Here is an 18,805-nt window from a genome sequence, read left to right as displayed (position 1 = left end):
GGAATAGATATTAGCTGTGCTTAAGGTGAACGGACAAAAGGAATGATGATTAGAAAAGTTACATCTAATATCTAAAAATATACTCCTATCAGCTGAGTTAAAAGACTGAATCATACCTTGCAACTGTTACTTTGCACTATAATTCATTTTAATAAAATTCAAATTTTTGCCTCATTAAGAAAATTCTATCAAACTTTGTTCATAGAATGGAATTCAATAACTGGACCAATTTTCCTTTTTGAAGACTCTAAAAAAATGCAGTGGAAAAGCTATTACCACTCAGTCAAGACACATTATGGCTAAAATATTCAAAGAAAGAGTTAAAATAAGAGTATATAAATACAACGTCTAACAAAACTGGCCCATATGCTCAAATGATTCCAACTAGAATGTGGATACACTCTCCATTTAGTGGATTACAGCTCTGCATTCTCTACTTTTCTGTCCCCTCCATATGAATTATCCTATCACTCATTTGTATCTGGATCAATGGCCTCACATTAAGGTTTAGGAAGTATGGAGGTGAGAAAATCTTGAGTATTTTCATTTTGTTACATATTAGGATCCAGATTTTTTTAATTCTGAATTTTGTAATTAAAAATCTTGACAAAAATACATCTCTGGTGGTACTAATAGACTAAAAATTAAAGCTCTTAAGAACAGTATGGTATACTGGTCCCCAGTACATGCTTTGAACTTATTAACTGTGTGAACTTGGACTTATTACTTAACCTCTCTCTGTGTCTCAGATTCCTCATCCTTAAAGTGGGGATAAAAATGGTACCATTCTCCTGGGGCTGGGACATAAGTTGGGATAATATATTAAGGTACTTAAAACAGAGCCTGGTGAATATGTTCATTAGTATCAGCTACTGTTATTGCTATTACTTATTCCTGGAGTATCTGAAAAATTCATTGCATTAATGGAAGATTACCAAAAGAGTTGAACATTGTTTAAGTACCATATCAGTCAATCCTGACACAGAGAATTTCATCAGATGAGAAATGTTCAGTGAGTTAAGAAAAAAGAAAATGAGTAACTGCAATGAGAAGATCCTTCATAATAAATGGTATCAGTTTTCCCCATCAAAAAAGAACTACTCAGGTCTCATTCTGGAAGCTTAGTGGGAAGCCTGAGCAACAGAAGTGTCCTCCCCTGGAAGCCACACTCACCCCCTGCTCATCCAGTTTCATGAGTTGTTCTGTGACTTTGGGGGTGTTGAAGGCCAACCGCAGGCACTGAACGTTGAGCTCAGGAATCACGTGCTCCAGCACCTCCTTCAGGGGGAGCCCCCGAGCCGTGGAGTGCTTTGCCGTTGAGGGAATGGCATCCTCCAGCACTGACCCTCTCAGTGTCATGAGCTGAAAGAGAGACACATGTCCAGCGAGATGAGTTAATACAACCAGTGTGAGGACCCCCTTAGGGAGTTGGAGGTGACAGTTGATCAGCTGAGCCAGTGAGGGAGAAAGGATGAGGGAAGTGATCTAAGATACTTTATATATGAAAAACAAGCCCAGTACTTTCAAGAAGACCCAGGTAAGTCCAGTGGAACTCATCATCAAGCTTTCTGAGGTCATGTCCTTAAATACCAAAGGGTATGCGTTTCCCTGAAGAGCTCAGAAGACCAAGGTCTCCATATAGCTATACACTGTCACTTACACAAATACCAGGAAATTAAGGAGATATCCCAGCGACTAGCTGAAGACTAAATGCTTAGAATTTGGATGCTACACCTTTTTGAATTGTAAGAGGTAAGGGCAGGGGAAGAGTTTTAAATTTCATAATGCACTGTTGACAAGCTTAAACTATTCCTAACCCCAAATGCTGCTATGATAAGACAATGATTAAAATTAGTTACAGCAACCACTGTCGACAGCATTTAAAGTGACTTGTGCTTTCCCCCTATGTCTTAAGAACTCTGCTATTATTATGAAATATAAACATAAGCAAAGACATTTCCTTAAGTAATGATGATTTGTCAAAGCAAAATAGCTTCCATGTTCAGGAATTTTCATGTGACAAAGTTGTTAGTACAATTTAAACACTCTATGGTGACTTAAATCCATTAAGTTGAATGAATTTCCATTAAGCATGTAGGTTATAAGGCGTTATACTGCAAAAGGAGTAAATGTTGAAGACCAAGAATGGTGTGAAAAGAAGGTGAGAGGTAAGAAATATCCATCCAGGAGGATATATGTACTAAGAAAAATCTAGCAAAGTCAGATTCTATAACAAAAGCAGAAAAAGGACTGCTGTGGGTCAGGGCATAAGGATAGGCCCTCATGGAAAAGTGTAGCACTAAAAAGGGGCCTTCAAGGAAAAACTGTACAAAAAGACAGCGTCAGAGAGCAGAGGTGTGGAGATGGGAAATAACAGGGTGTGAGGAGGAAAGAGAGAGCAGTGTAGCTAAGCGGGATCTAAGTGAGCCAGAGGGGGCTGGGGGTGGGCCCGAGTCCCCAGCAGAACGTATCTTGAAGGGTGGGCACCTCACCCAGAACCAACAGGCCACCTCAGAAATTGTTTGCACACGGATGATGACATGAGAAAATTCAGTTGCTACTGCCCAAGAAAGAAACTACAGAGAATACAGCTTGAAAGAAGCTGTACTGTTCAAGTAACAGGCAAGATGATGTGACAGAGAATTACCAGGGAAAATGGAAACCAAAAGAAGAATCACCAGGAAAGTGAAACCTGTAACAGGTGCCAAGGGGAAAGAAAGAGAGATGAGGGTAGGAAAAGTCAAGTTCACCAACCTCTGACTCTCAAGACAAGAAGAAGGTGCTTGAGGTTATTTGCAGTCTATTCATTTGATTGGTATCTTTTCTTTCATTTATAGTCTGTTTTCAAATAACACTTGGGTTAAAAAAAAACATCCTTTTCTGTGACTTAATATCTAATTTGACAGAAATGATTTTTGTTTAATTTCTCACATCATGAGAAATAGCTGAACAACTCCTGTGCTCCGACTTTCATGAGATAATGCCTGTCGAGGGTCGGGAAGATACAAAGCGTGGATGGATTTCCAAGTGAGAGAGCCCCAGACCAGGAATGCTAAGACAGCAGTGCTAATCCTGGACCACAGGAAGATAGCAGCTCACCTCCAGAAAAGTCTGAGCAGATGAGAAAAAGAATGACTCATTTTTTACCTGAACCACCAGTGTTACCGGCATGCTTTGCTAATGACTTTCAGAAACAAGCAGAGAATCCACCTACATGCCTGTGCACCTATGCTTAAAAGCACTCACGCCAGAGATTTTGTTCATAAACAAACAGTCACATTTACAAACACATGTTAAGTCCTTTTTTGGTTTCTTTATAGTGTGCAATGATTATTTCTATTAAAATGAAAAATATGTTTGTATTTCTGTTATCTTGACACCATTTGTGAAGCAACTGGAATGTCACTTAGGAGACTGCTTTCTTTTTTCTCGACAGGAAATTAATAGCATGAGAAATCCCTACCAAGGCATAAGAATTAAGTCCTACTTTATTAAATAGTCAGTCAACTGTTCATCCTACGAAGTGCAAGAGCTCCGGATTGGGACCAACATCCAGAGATATTTCTATCAAAGGACTTTCATTAGTATATTTCTTTGAAAAGCCTCATAAAGATATTACAATTAAAACACACTTAAGGATTATTTCTATCGGAAAGAAAAAAAGTGACAAAAGATAGTGGTAATGAATTAAATAAATGTGAGGGAGAAAGGAAGTAATGAAACGGTGGAGGACTATTTTAGTTGTTAGGTGTGTAGTCATAAATCCCATGGACAGAGAGCCTGGCGGGCTACAGTCCACAGGATCACAAGAGTTGGACACAACTTAGCGACTAAAGCACCACCACCATGAACAACCTGGAGTCCTCAACAGCCCTGAGCTTATATTCAAGCAGGGGGAAGACATAAAATGAATAAAATAAGTAAGTACAATGTGTGAGATAGTGGTGTTGATGGAAAAAAAAAAAAAAAGCTGGAAGTGGAATATGAGACAGTAGAAATTTTAGATCTACTGGCCGAGAAGGCCCCTGTGGCTTAACAGTAAAGGCCAAAAGGAAAAGAGAGTGATGCCCACAAGGATGCCTGGGGAAGAACACTGGTCACAGAGGAACAGGGACCACTGGAGCTCCGAGGCAGGGCTGTCCTCAGCTGCCCAGAAGAAAGGAGGCCGCTGCGGCCGGAAAAGACGAAGCGAGGTCAAGGACAGAGACAGATGTGCCTGGACTCCCCGGCTGGGGAGGAGAATGGCTCTTTCCTGGAAGCTGGAAACCCTAAAGGGACTCTGAACTGAGGAATCACAGAATCTGTACTCCATTTCTAAAGGATCCCTGCTGGGCTCGAGAGGATGCAGGCCTAAAGGAAGATGCAGGAAGAAAAGAGAAGATGAGGTGGTCTGGGCCCAGGCAGAGCATGAGATGGGAGGAGCGGTTAATTCTGGACATATTCTGAAGACAGTCAACCAGTTTTTCGGGGAGACCAGATCCGAGGGCGGGGTGGGGGCGAGAGGGGAGTCGAACAGGACCTCCAGGTCTCTGGCCTGAACAACTCTAACAAAAGGGCTGTCATCGGTTAAACATTAATTTGAAGAGGGGAGCAGGTGGCAATGAACCATAAACAACATTTGACTTGGATATTTCAATCAAATGGTAAGGAAATGGCCTTGGGGGCCCATCAAATGGGTTGGTAGGAAAGGACCAAGGAATCCTTAAGTGTGATTTAACTGTAATTACAGGAAGAAGGTGTAGGTGGAGCATTTGAGGCTGAGGCAGGGAGAGGCAAGAAAACAGAAGAAGGCGAGCGTGGTTCCCCAACCATGGCAGAGGGACCACGTTCACTTAGGTCAGCAGCCAACCTGGAGAGAGAGGCTGCGACCAGCCAGGCATGCAGGCAAGGAAAGCTGGAAGGGACAATCGTGGACAGCAGAGACAGGATATGAGAAAGAAAGAAAAGGCCACCTTGGAAAGCCTCAACCTCCAGCATGAAGAATGACAGGATAGAAGCAAGAAGGAACTGAAATGAAACAAAAAATATAGAAAAGCAAAAGGATGATGAAGACTTAAATCAGAGCGGCCTTACTAGGCAGGGATAAGGTTAAGCACAGAAGGATAGAAACAGGTTGGAGGAGGTAAGCGCGGCTCTGAGAAAGCTGGTGGGGACAGAGGAACAACTACCTACATCCAACTTCAAAAACACAGTGCATTCTCTGTGCTTTTCACGTTCAACAAAAGAAAGAACTGACCCTACTTAACGATCAGCTTTGGCTTGGAGAAAAAGGACCCTAGAGCATGTGAGTTCTTCATTCCTCTCAGGCCACTCAACACAACATATTAGATATTAAAGCCGTGCCTTTAAAAATCCTATTTTTAATTTCCCCAGAGTTGAAGCTGAGAAACAATTACTAAGTGAAGCCAACCCCTGCAACCTGTCTTGTATTCAATGGGGGAAATGAAGCCAAATGCCCTATTTAAACTAGTTTCAAAACCATTATTTTCTACCTACCTCAAGGGGGTATTAGGCATTAATGTATGACAACAATCCTAAAGTGATTTGGCTCAGAGAGGCAATAAATTGGTAGCTGGCATAACTATACACATGTTTAGAAAGAAAAAAAAATTCCCTCATAGTCCCAAACTTGTTCATGAGGTCATTTTTTTGAATCTGGAAGTCAGGCAAAGCTTTAACAGTCTCTACAGGACAAACTCTAGTGCTTGCTTTTATTTTACTTTTGAGAATAAATATACATATGTATTATATATAAATATTTGAATACTAGATATATGTATTTGGTTGCTCAGTCACATCCCAGTCTTTGGGATGCCAGGACTATAGCCCTCCAGGCTCCTCTGTCTACAGGATTCTCCAGGCAAGAACACTGGAGTGGGTAGCCATTTCCTTCTCCAGGAGATCTTTGCAACCCAGGGATTGAACCTGCATCGCAGGCAGATTCTTTACCATCTTTGCCACCAGAGTTTTTCTTTAATGCTTTGTTGGCTATTTTCTTTTGTTTCCTTTTGGACTTCCCTGGTAGCTCAGATGGTAAAGGGTCTGCCTACAATGCAGGACACCCAGGTTCAATCCCTGGGTCAGGAAGATCTCCTGGAGAAGGAAATGGCAATCTGCTCCAGTATTCTTGCCTGGAAAATCCCATGGACGGAGGAGCCTGGTAGGCTACAGTCCATGGGGTCGCAAAGAGTCGGACACGGCTGAGCGACTTCACTTTCACTTTCTCTTTTTTATCTGCAATTCACTTTAAAATAGAAACTCACATATTATGTGTACTTAGTTCCTTAAAGAGTTCCAAGGACCCATTTTACCCACAATTAGACAGCCTCTAGTTCAAAAGTCATTATTTTAAGCCTCCGAGAATAGGTCCAAGATGGCAAAGAAAAAAATCCAAGAAGAGTCCCTTTCCTTTTTCCTGGGTCAAGAAACTTCCTCAACAATAGTTTGAAAAAGTGAGTTAAGTTTTAGTTGACCCCCTCTGGCTCCTCAAGCTGGCTCAGTGCCTTCCGGCTGCCCAAACAGGATATGTAATATCCCATTTGGGATTCTGAGGACTCCAATTTCCTTGGGTCATACTTAATGAACATATCTTTCTGTGAATCAAAATTCCCATTCATTTATTGCATCTACCCAAAGCTAGATGGGAAGAAAGGGTGCAGATCTAATCATTATGTCCACCCCCGTCACCACCAGAATGAATGAAAGGGGTCTTTGTTTGTTCTAAAGACATTTATAACCATGTGCTATTAAATTTAATTGCTTTGCTACTGCTACGACTCTATTTTTTTTCTCACAAATTAAGCCTCAAGTCTTTCTCATGTGCAACTTACCTCACTAGTTCTAAAAATTATTCGATAGTTGTAGGGAGATCCATTTTCTTTCGTTTCTTCTGGTTTTTCCCTTCGAATGCTCACAGCCACTGGACCAAGATTCTCATCAGCCCCAAAATAGTTCCAGTGTTCTTAGGTACAATAAGACAAAACAAAATTAGAATATTTACAGCACACTAAAAAATGTCATATGCTGCTTACTATTTAAATCACTCAGAAATTATATCAATAAAATATAAACATTTAACAAAAATTAATATCCTTCACTGAATTATAAAAGTAAAGACTGAGCAATCAATGTAGGTTTAGTCTCAGAGGTGGTAGGACAACAGAGGTGGCCTACTGAGTTTCCTTTTTTTTTTTTTTTTTACTACTCTGCAACTCACTACCTTACTTTTAAAAAGAAATTTGTGTTATTGCCCTATAAATAGGCTATACTGTATCAGGGCTTCCTAGCTTTTATAAAAACCACATCAACTAAAAACCACATCAACCAACCCCCCCCCCCCCAACCTACTGAGAACAAAGTTTGAGGATAGATGGATTTCCCGTAGATTAAAAAAGATTTCCCTAGGGACTTCCCCTAGCAGCCAGTGGTTAAGACTCCATGATCCCAATGCAAGAGACACAGGTTCAATCCCTGTGTAAAGGAAGATCCTGCATGCCACACAGCATGGCCTAAATAAACAAATAAAACGGATCTCCCCGGACAGGAGAAAGGAGAGAGGTCTGAGAGTTACTTGGCAGCATTCTTCTCCCACACTGCCCAGGTTAAGAGAGAGTCTTAGCTCAGAGGAAAGAGCTTACAAGTGCCCCTGGGAGGCACAAGCCCAGACCCAGGGCTTTGGGCCTCACCAGAGGTTCCCGCACAGTAAGCACCAAAGGCATCAGCAGGGCTGCTGCACCTGGAGGGATGCGAGGGCCGGGATGAGGGCCTCTCCCAGGCCCCCACGGCGGCCAGGTGACCAATGGCAGCTCAGGGCCCTGTCCTCAATGTCTGGCATTTCTCCAGACTCCAAACTTTAGAACAACCTTGGGGGTGGAGCAAAGTGTCCAAATGACTGGTGTTGACTTTATCTTCCTCCTAACAAGAAGGAAGGTTGGGGTCAAAATTAAACTAATTTACAGAAAATGTACAAAGCGTTATCTACTACTGTACACCTAAGAATAGTTCTGTAAAAAAATTGAAGTTGTTGACACAGACAAAAGATATTCACAGATGAGAGAGTTGTATCTATTAAAAAAAAAAAAGCCCAAATACACAAAAAGCTGGAGTAGATAACTTACTTTTCAAACCTCCGAAATACTTATTTACATTGCCTTGTTTCATTTACATGTGATATGGTTAAATGACTGAGTTGTGACATGGTGGGTTACTCTCATACAAACTGCATCAATATTTGAAAATACACGTTATTCTCATACATAATATGTATTTGAAAATCCATGAGACTAATAATAAATAGCAGCATAAAATATCTAATCATATAGTTCTAAATTTAGGTAATACACATGAAAATGCTTTGCAAGTACTAAAGAATAATTAGAAAAAAAAATCACTATTACCATGAGCTATCTAAGAATATTATCACAATCCATGGAAATTCAGCACAAGGGAAAACACAATGGGAACACAGGCAACAAGCATCTCATATATGGACAGCTGATAAGACAACCCAGAAAACATCACAAAATCCATGTACAAACACTTATGTACACCCTCAAAGCACAGCACGTGAGAATCACACTCAGAGGTTATTTACTCTTACTTTGCACATAATTTTAATAAGCGTGGTTGTCTGGTCTTCCAGCCCACAGCTTGATTTCAGAGGTGTGATAAATCCAGATGCTGACAAAGTCCAGAGTGTAGGGCTGACAGAGACTTGCATGCAGACAGCAATGTGACAGACCACTGACAATAAGGAAGAAAACAAAAAGGGAGGAGATAGAAACAGTATAAAAAAGAGGATTCGAACTGAAAGAGCAACAAGACAGCAGTCTGGGGACATTTACTGAAGGAGCAAAGAGCCTCACACACTTCAAAACTTCAGAGACTATTTTAACCCTGCAGCACAGAACACCGATGGACCTGTCAAAGATGACCATGACATTCATTATATCCTGTTCATGGACTCTACCCCTGACTCACCAGAAACTCCTCAAACATTCCCCACAAAGCTCAGGAAGGGCAGGTGAGACTGCTATTCTTTGCTGCTGGAAAAATTCACAAAGACACGGGGCCAATACCAATTACCGTCAGAAACCTCAACCCCTCCTCAAGCTGTCCCCGGTCAGCTCTCGCTCCGCTTCTCCACGGCAGATATTTCAAATATTCTCTGTTCTCCTTCAAACTCCCCCCTTCTACCTTCTCTCAGTCTCAGCAGATAATGCTGTCCACATCACAAAGAAAATAAAGAGCCCTTTCAGAAGCAACTGCCTCACTTTCCACCATCGCTCACAGACACTTAGCCGGATCCAGACTTTTACTTCCTTCGCTTTATAATACAAACCCAGTCTCTCCTGAAACTCTAGCCTCCGCTCAGTTCCACCTTCCCAGGGACACGGATGCCCAATCACCCTCCCTGTATCTCCTCTCTACCTGCTCATACCCATCACCATTTAATCAGGTTCAGGTCTCCTTCATCTTTAACTTCAACACCTGCCCTCAGTTCCTTACAATCTCCAGGTTACCTCCTTTCTCTTTTCTTCCACTGGAAACTTCTTGAATGAGATACCTAATTCTTCACTTTAGGATTCCCATCATCTGACTGCCATTGCACAGTCATCAGTCAGCTATAAAGTTGAAACAAACAGAACCTCTGGGTCCTTATCTTGTTCAAACTCATCATAACTTGCCAGTGGCATTTCCTTTTTTCTCCCCCGCTAGAAACACTTCTAGAAAGTGGCTTCTCCAAAACCACCCTCTCTTGGTTTTTCTTCTACTGGCCCTGGCTCTTGTTACTCAGTTTCTCTTCCTCTTCCCATCTAGAATCTTCTGTTCTCTCCCAATGCTGATTACTCCACACGTCTGTGAGCCCTAGATCTTCACATTTAAAAGATGTCCCATTCTTTATCAAATGAAACTCGTGATTTGGAGTCCCATGGCATCTGTAAAAGTGAACCTATCAGCCTTCCACACAAACCAAGACAGCTCTCCCTGCAACCCCGATTGGAGTAACTGCTACCACATTCCTCTAGCTGCTTATGCCTGACCCCCATCATGCCTGCTGAATTCTAGCTCCTAAAGAGCTCTGTAATCCACCTACTTTTCCTCCATCCCACTGCCACTGATTTATCCACATCATCATTCACCTGGATGTTTGCAAGTTTTCTGACAGATTCAGTTCAGTTCAGTCGCTCAGTTGTGTCCGACTCTTTGTGACCCCATGAACCGCAGCACGCCAGGCCTCCCTGTCCATCACCAACTCCCAGAGTCCACATAAACCCATGTCCATCAAGTTGGTGATGCAATCCAACCATCTCATCCTCTGTCGTCCCCTTCTCTGCCTGCTCTCAATCTTACCCAGCGCATCAGGGTCTTTTCCAATCAGTCAGCTCTTCACATCAGGTGGTCAGAGTACTGGAGTTTCAGCTTCAGCATCAGTCCTTCCAATGAATATTCAGGACTGATTTCCTTTAGGATGGACTGGTTGGATCTCCTTGCAGTCCAAGGGACTCTCAAGAGTCTTCCCCAACACCACAGTTCAAAAGCATCAATTCTTCGGTGCTCAGCTTTCTTCAAAGTCCAACTCTCACATCCATACATGACCACTGAAAAAACCATAGTCTTGACTAGATGGACCTTTGTTAACAAAGTAATGTCTCTGCTTTTCAATCAGTTGGTCATAACTTTCCTTCCAAGGAGTAAGTATCTTTTAATTAGCTTTTCATGATTGGCTTCTAAGATGCAAGCCTGATCATCACTATTAAGTTTCAAACCCTCCACTGGTTTCCTACCAGTCCTTGGATACTACTCAAGCCTTCTCAAGGGCCCTCGTGGCCTGTCACCAGCCTGTCATTCCACTTTCAACCTGGACCTTTCATCCATCTGAACTCCGAGAACCAACCATCCTGAAATTGTCAACTCACTGTGCCTGTCTCACCTGAAGCACTCTGTCTAGGACAGTCCACCAACTAACTCCTCTTGACTAAGTCCTCGCATCCTTCAGGATCACGTTTGAAATATTACTTAGACATCTTCTCAAAGAGTGCTTGAACAATGAAGCAAAATCAAAGTGCGTACTTAGCACAGTAACCATAATATTTTATTTTAAAACTGGTAAGAGAAATACAAATTAGGGAAACCAAATGATACATTGTAACTGCAAAAATTTAGAAAGGTTACTACAGAAAAACATGGATTTATAAAAATACAAATATTGAACACAATCATTTTAGTATAAAGTGGCAGGTAATATTTAAAAAGAAACTAATCCTACCTAAAAATGAAGAAGGTTGATTTAAAAAAATGAATCACTTAAACTTTTTTGTGGGTCATCATCAAGCCCTGGCTAGATTTCTGTGTGCCTTTTCCTAGCTGCTGAAGAAGTACATTTCTGAGCTGAGGGAATGCTGATGAGACCATTTATAAACTGACTTCTAACACTTTCTTCAGACTCTGTGTTCAAAAAATCCATCTCTGGCTTGATAACTCTGAGAAGATCTTTTAAAAATTTATAGGTGTGTTTTTCAGGAACATCAATCTTCTTTTATTGAAAAAGAGCTCTAGCTATTATTTCCAAGCAAGCATTTCCAATTGGCTTTCATCTACTTCAGTTCCACCAACAGAGATGGAGATACTGCTCTGGTTTCCTGTGTTAAATTCACTACTGTCATGATCAGACTCTGCTTGTTCAAAAAGTCTTTCAACGTGAGTAAGAATTACTCTTACAATAAATGCCTTGTTTTTTGGTCCACTGTCCTTTTTTTTTTTTTTCCTGTCCCTGAGGATTACAAAACTACAGAAAAAAAAAAAAAAAATCCTTCTGATGTGAATACAACTTCTTCACTTCAAAACTTGAATGCAAAGTGTAATTTGCCAACAGAGAAGTTTGGTTCAGCAAATTACCTTCAATTCAGTTTTTGAGTCTTTAAACTTTGATTTCAAGACAAATGACTTTTTCATAACTAAAATCTAGCCTTTTAGGATCCTGAGGCTGGCCACTCTTGCTGCTGCCTGCCCTTCAAGTTCACTGTGCTAGACTGCTTTCCTCTTGGGACCACAGTCTTGGGGCAGCACGCTGCATTGGCTCCACGCTGCACCATGTGTATTTCTTCCCATCAGCCATGTATTGCACCTCCACCCTCTGCTAGCACCATGGTATCCATCAAATGCACAGAGCTCTTCCAGTCGTACCTACAATCAGCTTTGTCTTTTGGGGGGTGGAGGGATGGAAGGGGGAGAGAGGGTCTAGATATGGGGGAGATGCAGATGATAAGTGTTCAAGAAAGGCCAGGAAGCCTTCGATGATGAAAGACAGAGGAAGGAAAGGGGGAGGAAAGAGGGGCTGGAGGCTCAAGCAGGGTGGATAAATCTGCTGATGGATGAATTGAAATACGGGTATTATACTACCAAAAATAATGATATTTCTGTGCCAGCATACTGGAATGCCAAAACCCAGTACTGCAATCACTACATTAGAATGATATAATGCAGTGAAGTGAGGCACTTTGCCAAGCACTCTAATATTCATGTCAACTATGAAAATATCAGCATTGCCTTCTCTTTCACAGATGTGGCAATTATGATCTAGAGAGAATAAGCCACTTTCCAGCCACAACCAGTACACAGCAGCACCAGAACTCAGACATATTAAGGATTAACTAGCCAGATCACACATAAGGCTTTATTTCCTGATGTACTATACTGCCAAGGTTTCACTGTGTTTAAAGGGAGAAATATTAATATTTTACCCATATATCACTGATTCCCCTCACCTTCAGTTTTAGTTTTCATCTTTAGCACCTAAACAAATTTTTAACCTTTAGTTCTAATTAGTTCTGGTTCTTACATTTAAACAAGGATGGTACAAAGAACACCAATGAGTAGTTCTGCTATTACTAGAACACTGCACACAAAATAGCCGTATTTCTGGCTGACACAGTCACAATAATCAATAATAACACTTTCACATTCTTAAAGAGGGAACAGAGTCAATAGTTCAAAGCTCCAAATGATTAGATCAAGCACAGTCACATTACCCAGTTATGAGCTACAGATAAGGATGTGTGCACAAGGCATAAAAAGTTAAAAGCCTGGCATTTTAATTGCAAAGAAGGAAACAAAAATAAAGTCACAAGAGTTACAGGGCTTCAACCAACAATTTTTGGATTGCTTGTACTGGTTTTCATAATATTTGCAGATTTCACATTAGCATTTCAGTTGTACATTTCCAGAGACCAGCATAATCTGGACTGTTTATAATTATGAACAAAAATAAATCTTTTTTTATATATAATTTGTAAAAGTATAAAGTTGCTCAGTTGTGTCCGAGTCTTGCGACCCCATGGACTATAGAGTCCATGGAATTCTCTAGGCCAGAATATTGGAAGGGTAGCCTTTCCCTTCTCCAGGGCATCTTCCCAACCCAGGGATCAAACCCAGGTCTCCCACATTGCAGGTGGATTCTTTACCAGCTGAGCCACAAGGTGCATGGCTTAAAATATTTCTTTAGAATTGTCAATTTAGAAATTAAATAGGGAAAATAGACTGATACACAGAAATCAAAGAAACAGAAAGCAAATAAACAGCTACTATCTCAGGCCTCACAAAATTAGCAACAACACTTCTGAAGGGAAAAATGGTCCTTGGTAGGGCTGGAATACATTCCTTCACTGTTGGGGACACCATGAATAGGTGCCAACCATTTTAGAAAGCATTATAGCAACATATGTTAAAGTCATCAAAATGGTCACATGCTAATCTTAATTACCCTAAATGGCTATGTAGAAGGAGAAATGAAAACTCTTCCATTTCCTCTAAAAAAGGCATCTTAATTCACTCTATGACAGGGGTCCTAAAGATACAACTGAGCAGACATACATGGGCCTCATCTATTAGCAGGTCAAAGAATGGAATGACAACAACTTTCCTAGCTGGAATTAAAATCATGTACCACTTTGAATATTTTAAAGTCTTTTTCCCTTGAAATAGTCTACCTGGTGGGCTACAAGTATGTCAGCATCAGTGCAGTCAACATCATAAATTCTACCCTCAATATTTCCATTAGACAAGAGAATCTAGATGCGATTGGGAAAACCACTCACCATAGCACAAGCTTCTAATAAGGTACTTATCTCTGCCTATTGAGTGCAATTTGTTCAGATGTTTTATTTTCATGCAACTTACAACATCTAAATATGACTGACAACTAGGTTAGAAAGAGAGAATAGATCTAAAATAATTAAATGAAAAAGAAAACACAAGCAACAACAGTATATTCTTCTTTAAAAATGAAAACACAGATTTGCCAAAGTGGAGGTAATAAGGATTCATGTGTTTGAAGAATGGCTCTTTCCGAGAAGAGCAGCACTCAGAGGTTCCATCTCTGGTCCCCAAAGGGCTCATCCTAATTATAAGGGCGGAGGTTCCATGAGAACTAAATAGCCTAGGACTTGCATCATAATCAAAAGCAGGTCAGAGTAATGGATGGGGACATTTACACAGGACTGGCCACAATCCAGAATTTTGTCCCAAAGCATTCCACTAAGCCTGTAATTATGGTTGCATAAGAGTAATTGTCCACATTTACGAAGTGCACAGTACTCTGAAGTTCCAATTCTTCTTTTTCATAGGTAGCTCTTAAAAATTAGGGTGGTCTATTTGAAAAAATTATATCACGTTGTTAGGCTTAAAGCCTCACATGACTAAGCAGCCCTCAGAAGCCCCCCAACCTGCCAATAAAAAGACTTTAACTGAAGTAAGGCTGACACTAATGAATTGCATTCGAATGGCGAAAGGAAAAAGTACAAAGAAAACTCTATTTGAAACAAAGAAAAAACAGTATCACTGTCAAAATGGAAGATTTTTAATTGACTATTATCTATGACAAATAGCCAATAATCCTATTTAAATAATTCATTCTTACTTGTGGTCAATAAAGTTGAAATGTTTTGGACCTACAATAAATATTCTACAATAAAAATGGCAAATACTCAAGGTAACCAAGAAAATGTTAAACACTACACAGTCTTAAAATAGGAGTAGAACCTTTCTGGCCTAAGCTTTCTTAAGAACAATTTGGTAATAAAAATCAAGGTTTCCATAAAATTCACACCAGTTCACTTACAGGACTCTACCTTATGTAAATAATTGGACATGTCGGGGGAAAAGTTACATAACAAGAGCATTTATGTAAGGTCAGAGGCTTTTAAACTTGTCTATGGAAAGAAATTAGGGGGTTCATGAACTTGAATGAAAAAATTTTTATCTTTATTTTCACTACCCTCTAAATGAAATGTAGCATTTCCATTAATTATAAATGGAGCCAACCAACTACAGTATCATCAGCTGCACATGTGACTTTGACACCTACAGAAATCATGAAATGTTTTCATATCATATTACTGTTGTAAACATATCAAAATATCAACTATTCTCATCACAACTTTGAAATTATGGTAGTTATCAGAACTGATGCTAGATCTTTTTGTTAATGTATAAAAAAGAGGCATCTATGTTAGTATATCACAAAATTTTTAATACTCTTGCAACTGTAGTTTAATATGATTGGTTTGCTTTGTACTTTTATGTACTTAAAAACATTAGTCTAAGGAGAGTTCATAGGTTTCACCAAATTGCCAAAGGGGTTAAGAGCCATCCTAAGTGCCCAAAGGTCATCTTAAGTACCAAAAAATACTTAGGATGATCTGATGTAATAATTATTTATAATAAGGAAGTAGAAAACTTGAATTTAATAACAGCTGGAAGACTTTAAATAAATGATGGCAAAGCCAATTATGGAACCATAAAAAATATATAAAACTATTTAATGATCCTTATTTAATTAATGAGTATATATGTATTAAAAGAGAAGTAAAATAACTAGCAATCACACATGATTAATTTCCTTAGTTTCTATAGTTGCTAATTTTTCTGTAATGAATATATATCTTTTATAATAGGAAGATTTTTAAAGTATAAAAAAAGTATTTCTACAAATATGGCAATTTTTATAAAAATGTTTTACAAATGGTCACTGAGTAAAAAGAATATTTTAAAAAGTTGCATATTAATGTATCTCTTCAGGCTTATTGTTAGTTTATACTAATTTAAAAGCCAGCTCGGAAAAAAAAGTATTTAATATCCAAATGAAAGAAATTACAATGAAACACCTGTTTCTAACTCAATGTCTTTATTTAAGAAAAAAAAAACCCAAAAAATCCCTTTGTACCTCTTTATCAGGGACATTACAGCAAGATGTCTGTGTAAAATGCTTCTGAAGTATTTGAAAGGAAGTCCGTCAGAAACAGTCAGAAACTCAGTCAAGGCAGAAGTCACCGCAGCTCATGAGGGCGAGACCAAGCAACGTGTCCCCAAAACTCAGCAGAGCCCACCTGCTTCTGCTGATGCTGCTATATCATTGAAAGCTTCTACTTGATGAGAGTGCAGTTACGAAAGTCTCTCCTCTTGCTGTCTAAGGTTCAGATGCATGGCCTCTCCACACAGAGGAGGGGGCTCCGTGAGAAGATGAGCAAAGGAATTGGTACGATACCAGAAATGTTTGCGGAGCACCAACTTTTGGTGGCTCTCCGGTATGTGAAATTAACAATGAGGTATGCATTTGAAAGACAGGTGACGAGCTCGTACTGAAATAGCAGATCTAAAGGGCCCTTATGTCCTTGAGACTGCAAAACAAAGAAGAGAAATTCTCTGAGATACCTACAGTAGCATGGCATTCGTTCTGATGCACTTTGACACAGAAAGTTGAGGAAGCATTCCCACTTCCGTGTGGATGGTTCCTATGTCAGCTGCTGTTACTGATCGTACCTGAAGGTTTTCTTTTTCACATTTTATCTTGACTGCTTCTGGACTGACAGAAAAGTTGCAAATATAGTACAGGGAGTTTCCATACATATATCCCTAACCCAGTCTCCGTCTTATATAACTACATACAGTACAATCTTCATTAATCAGAAATCAGGAAATTAATATTCAAATACTCAAATTTCTCTAGTTTTTCCACTATGCCCTTTTTGCTCTGAAATCTCACTCATTATCCCACATTGTATTTAACTGCTGTTATTCCTCCTTAGTTCCCCTTGCAATCTGTTACAATTCCTTACTTTTTTGCGAACTTGACGCTTTTGAACAGTATTTACCACTCAACTTGGGTGTGTCTGGTGGTTTCATGTAATTAAACTAAGGTTATGCATTTTGAGCAAGAGAACCACAGAAATAATGGAACCTCAGTGCATCATTTCACTGGGTTCATGATAGAGATCATGATAGAGTTCCTTCTAGTAAGGTGGCATGTACCACTTTGTTCACTGTAAAGTCACTATCATTCTTCTTATGATTTACAAATATTCGGGGAGGAGTTACTTTGAGGTGGTGCAAATCCTATTTCTACTCGTTTCTTCTCAAGGTGTCATTCACTGACTTCAGCATCTATCACTTATGTCTAAGAAGGTTTACAATAGTAAAAATCAGTCTTCAGAATGGTGTTTTGGGTTTACGGGGATCAATTGGTGGTCTTGGTTAATTTCCACAAAACCACCATGACCACACACAGACCTGTCTGTGGTCTCATTTCCTGAAAAGAGAGGAAAAGGAACTGCAGCATATTATTCAGTGTCCAGACTGTAACACAAGGTCATATACACAGAGGGCCCTCCCTGCGTCTACCTGATGCTATGAATACAAGATACACTGGCTCCCCAACTCGATAAACTCTGTACTTTGTGCATCAGTACCAAACATTCCAATTGTGAAATAATTGCTGAGCCTAGCCTAATCTGTTGCAGTCCTTGCCTTCAAGGATTGCTTAGACTGGTCATAAACCAGGGCACCAAAGAAAGCGTTGGGCAGAAACCGGGACACAGGCTGACTGAACAGTGGTGGGAAAGCACCTGCACCTTGAGGAAGAACGGGGTTACTCAGAAGCCCAGGAGAGGCAGGAAGACCACCCATCCAGATGCATGGACGGGAGGCAAGGCAGCTCCACGCAGGAGGGGAGCAGGCTAGACCTCTCCCAACCAGGCACCCACGTGGGCTGGTATTGAGCACTGCCTTCACTACCCTCTCGCTTCATACACTCCTCCCTGCTAGGGGGTCTCACCTACTTTTCCAGCGCCAGCCCTCACTTCCCCCACGGAAGGAGAGACCAGCTGAGGAAAAAGACACAGTGCTGCAAGGAAGCCTGCCTCCTATACCAATCTTCCTTGGTCTTTGTTCATAAACGTGGCAAAGATCAATGGACCAAGGAAAACCAATAGCACAAAAGGAAAAAAACAAACAAACACACAAACAGAGACTGCCACTCAGAAGATACAGATCATGCAAGGGAAAAAAAATTAGAAAAAATTATTTTAATGAATACCAATGGAGAAATGTGGGGTATATAAAATAAGGATAAACTATTAGAACAGTAATTACTGGGAAACAAAAATAATGAATTCCTGGCAAATAAAACTACGATTACTAAAATAAAATCAAAGGGCTGGAGAGTAGAACATATAGAGATATGTATCAATTCCTGAACCAAAAGATAGAAAATAAAAGAAATATAATATAGAAAATAAAAAGAATTTGAAATTATGAAAGAAAAAAATGGATGATAAAACCAGAGGTTCCATCATCTATCAAGATGGAGTTCCAGGTGGAGGAAATAAAGAAATTATAAAAGATTCTGTTAAATGGTTTTAAAAATCAGGAAAAAGGGAATTCCCTGGTGGTCCAGTGGTTAGGACACTTGGTGCTTGCACTGCTGGGGACTGGGTTCAGTCCCTGGCTGGGTAACTAAGATCCTGCAAGC

General features: G+C 40.1%; 1 protein-coding gene across 8 annotated transcripts in view; it reads right to left on the bottom strand.

Moving 5' to 3' along the window:
• The window catches only part of SIPA1L1 (signal induced proliferation associated 1 like 1), a 493,843-nt gene that overhangs the window by 106,711 nt on the left and 368,327 nt on the right, over positions 1–18,805 (bottom strand). For all 8 annotated transcript variants that reach the window (XM_070469567.1, XM_070469568.1, XM_070469569.1 and 5 more), the window contains 2 exons: positions 6,831–6,961; positions 1,174–1,362 (listed from right to left, as the gene is read on the bottom strand). In XM_070469567.1, coding sequence (XP_070325668.1) covers positions 1,174–1,362; positions 6,831–6,961 — 320 coding nt within the window. The remainder of the gene's footprint in view (positions 1–1,173; positions 1,363–6,830; positions 6,962–18,805) is intronic.

Source organism: Odocoileus virginianus, chromosome 6 (genome assembly GCF_023699985.2).
Source record: "Odocoileus virginianus isolate 20LAN1187 ecotype Illinois chromosome 6, Ovbor_1.2, whole genome shotgun sequence".
NCBI lineage: Eukaryota > Metazoa > Chordata > Mammalia > Artiodactyla > Cervidae > Odocoileus > Odocoileus virginianus.
The sequence above is the reverse complement of the archived record's forward strand: the minus strand, read 5'-3'. Positions and strand labels throughout refer to the sequence as shown.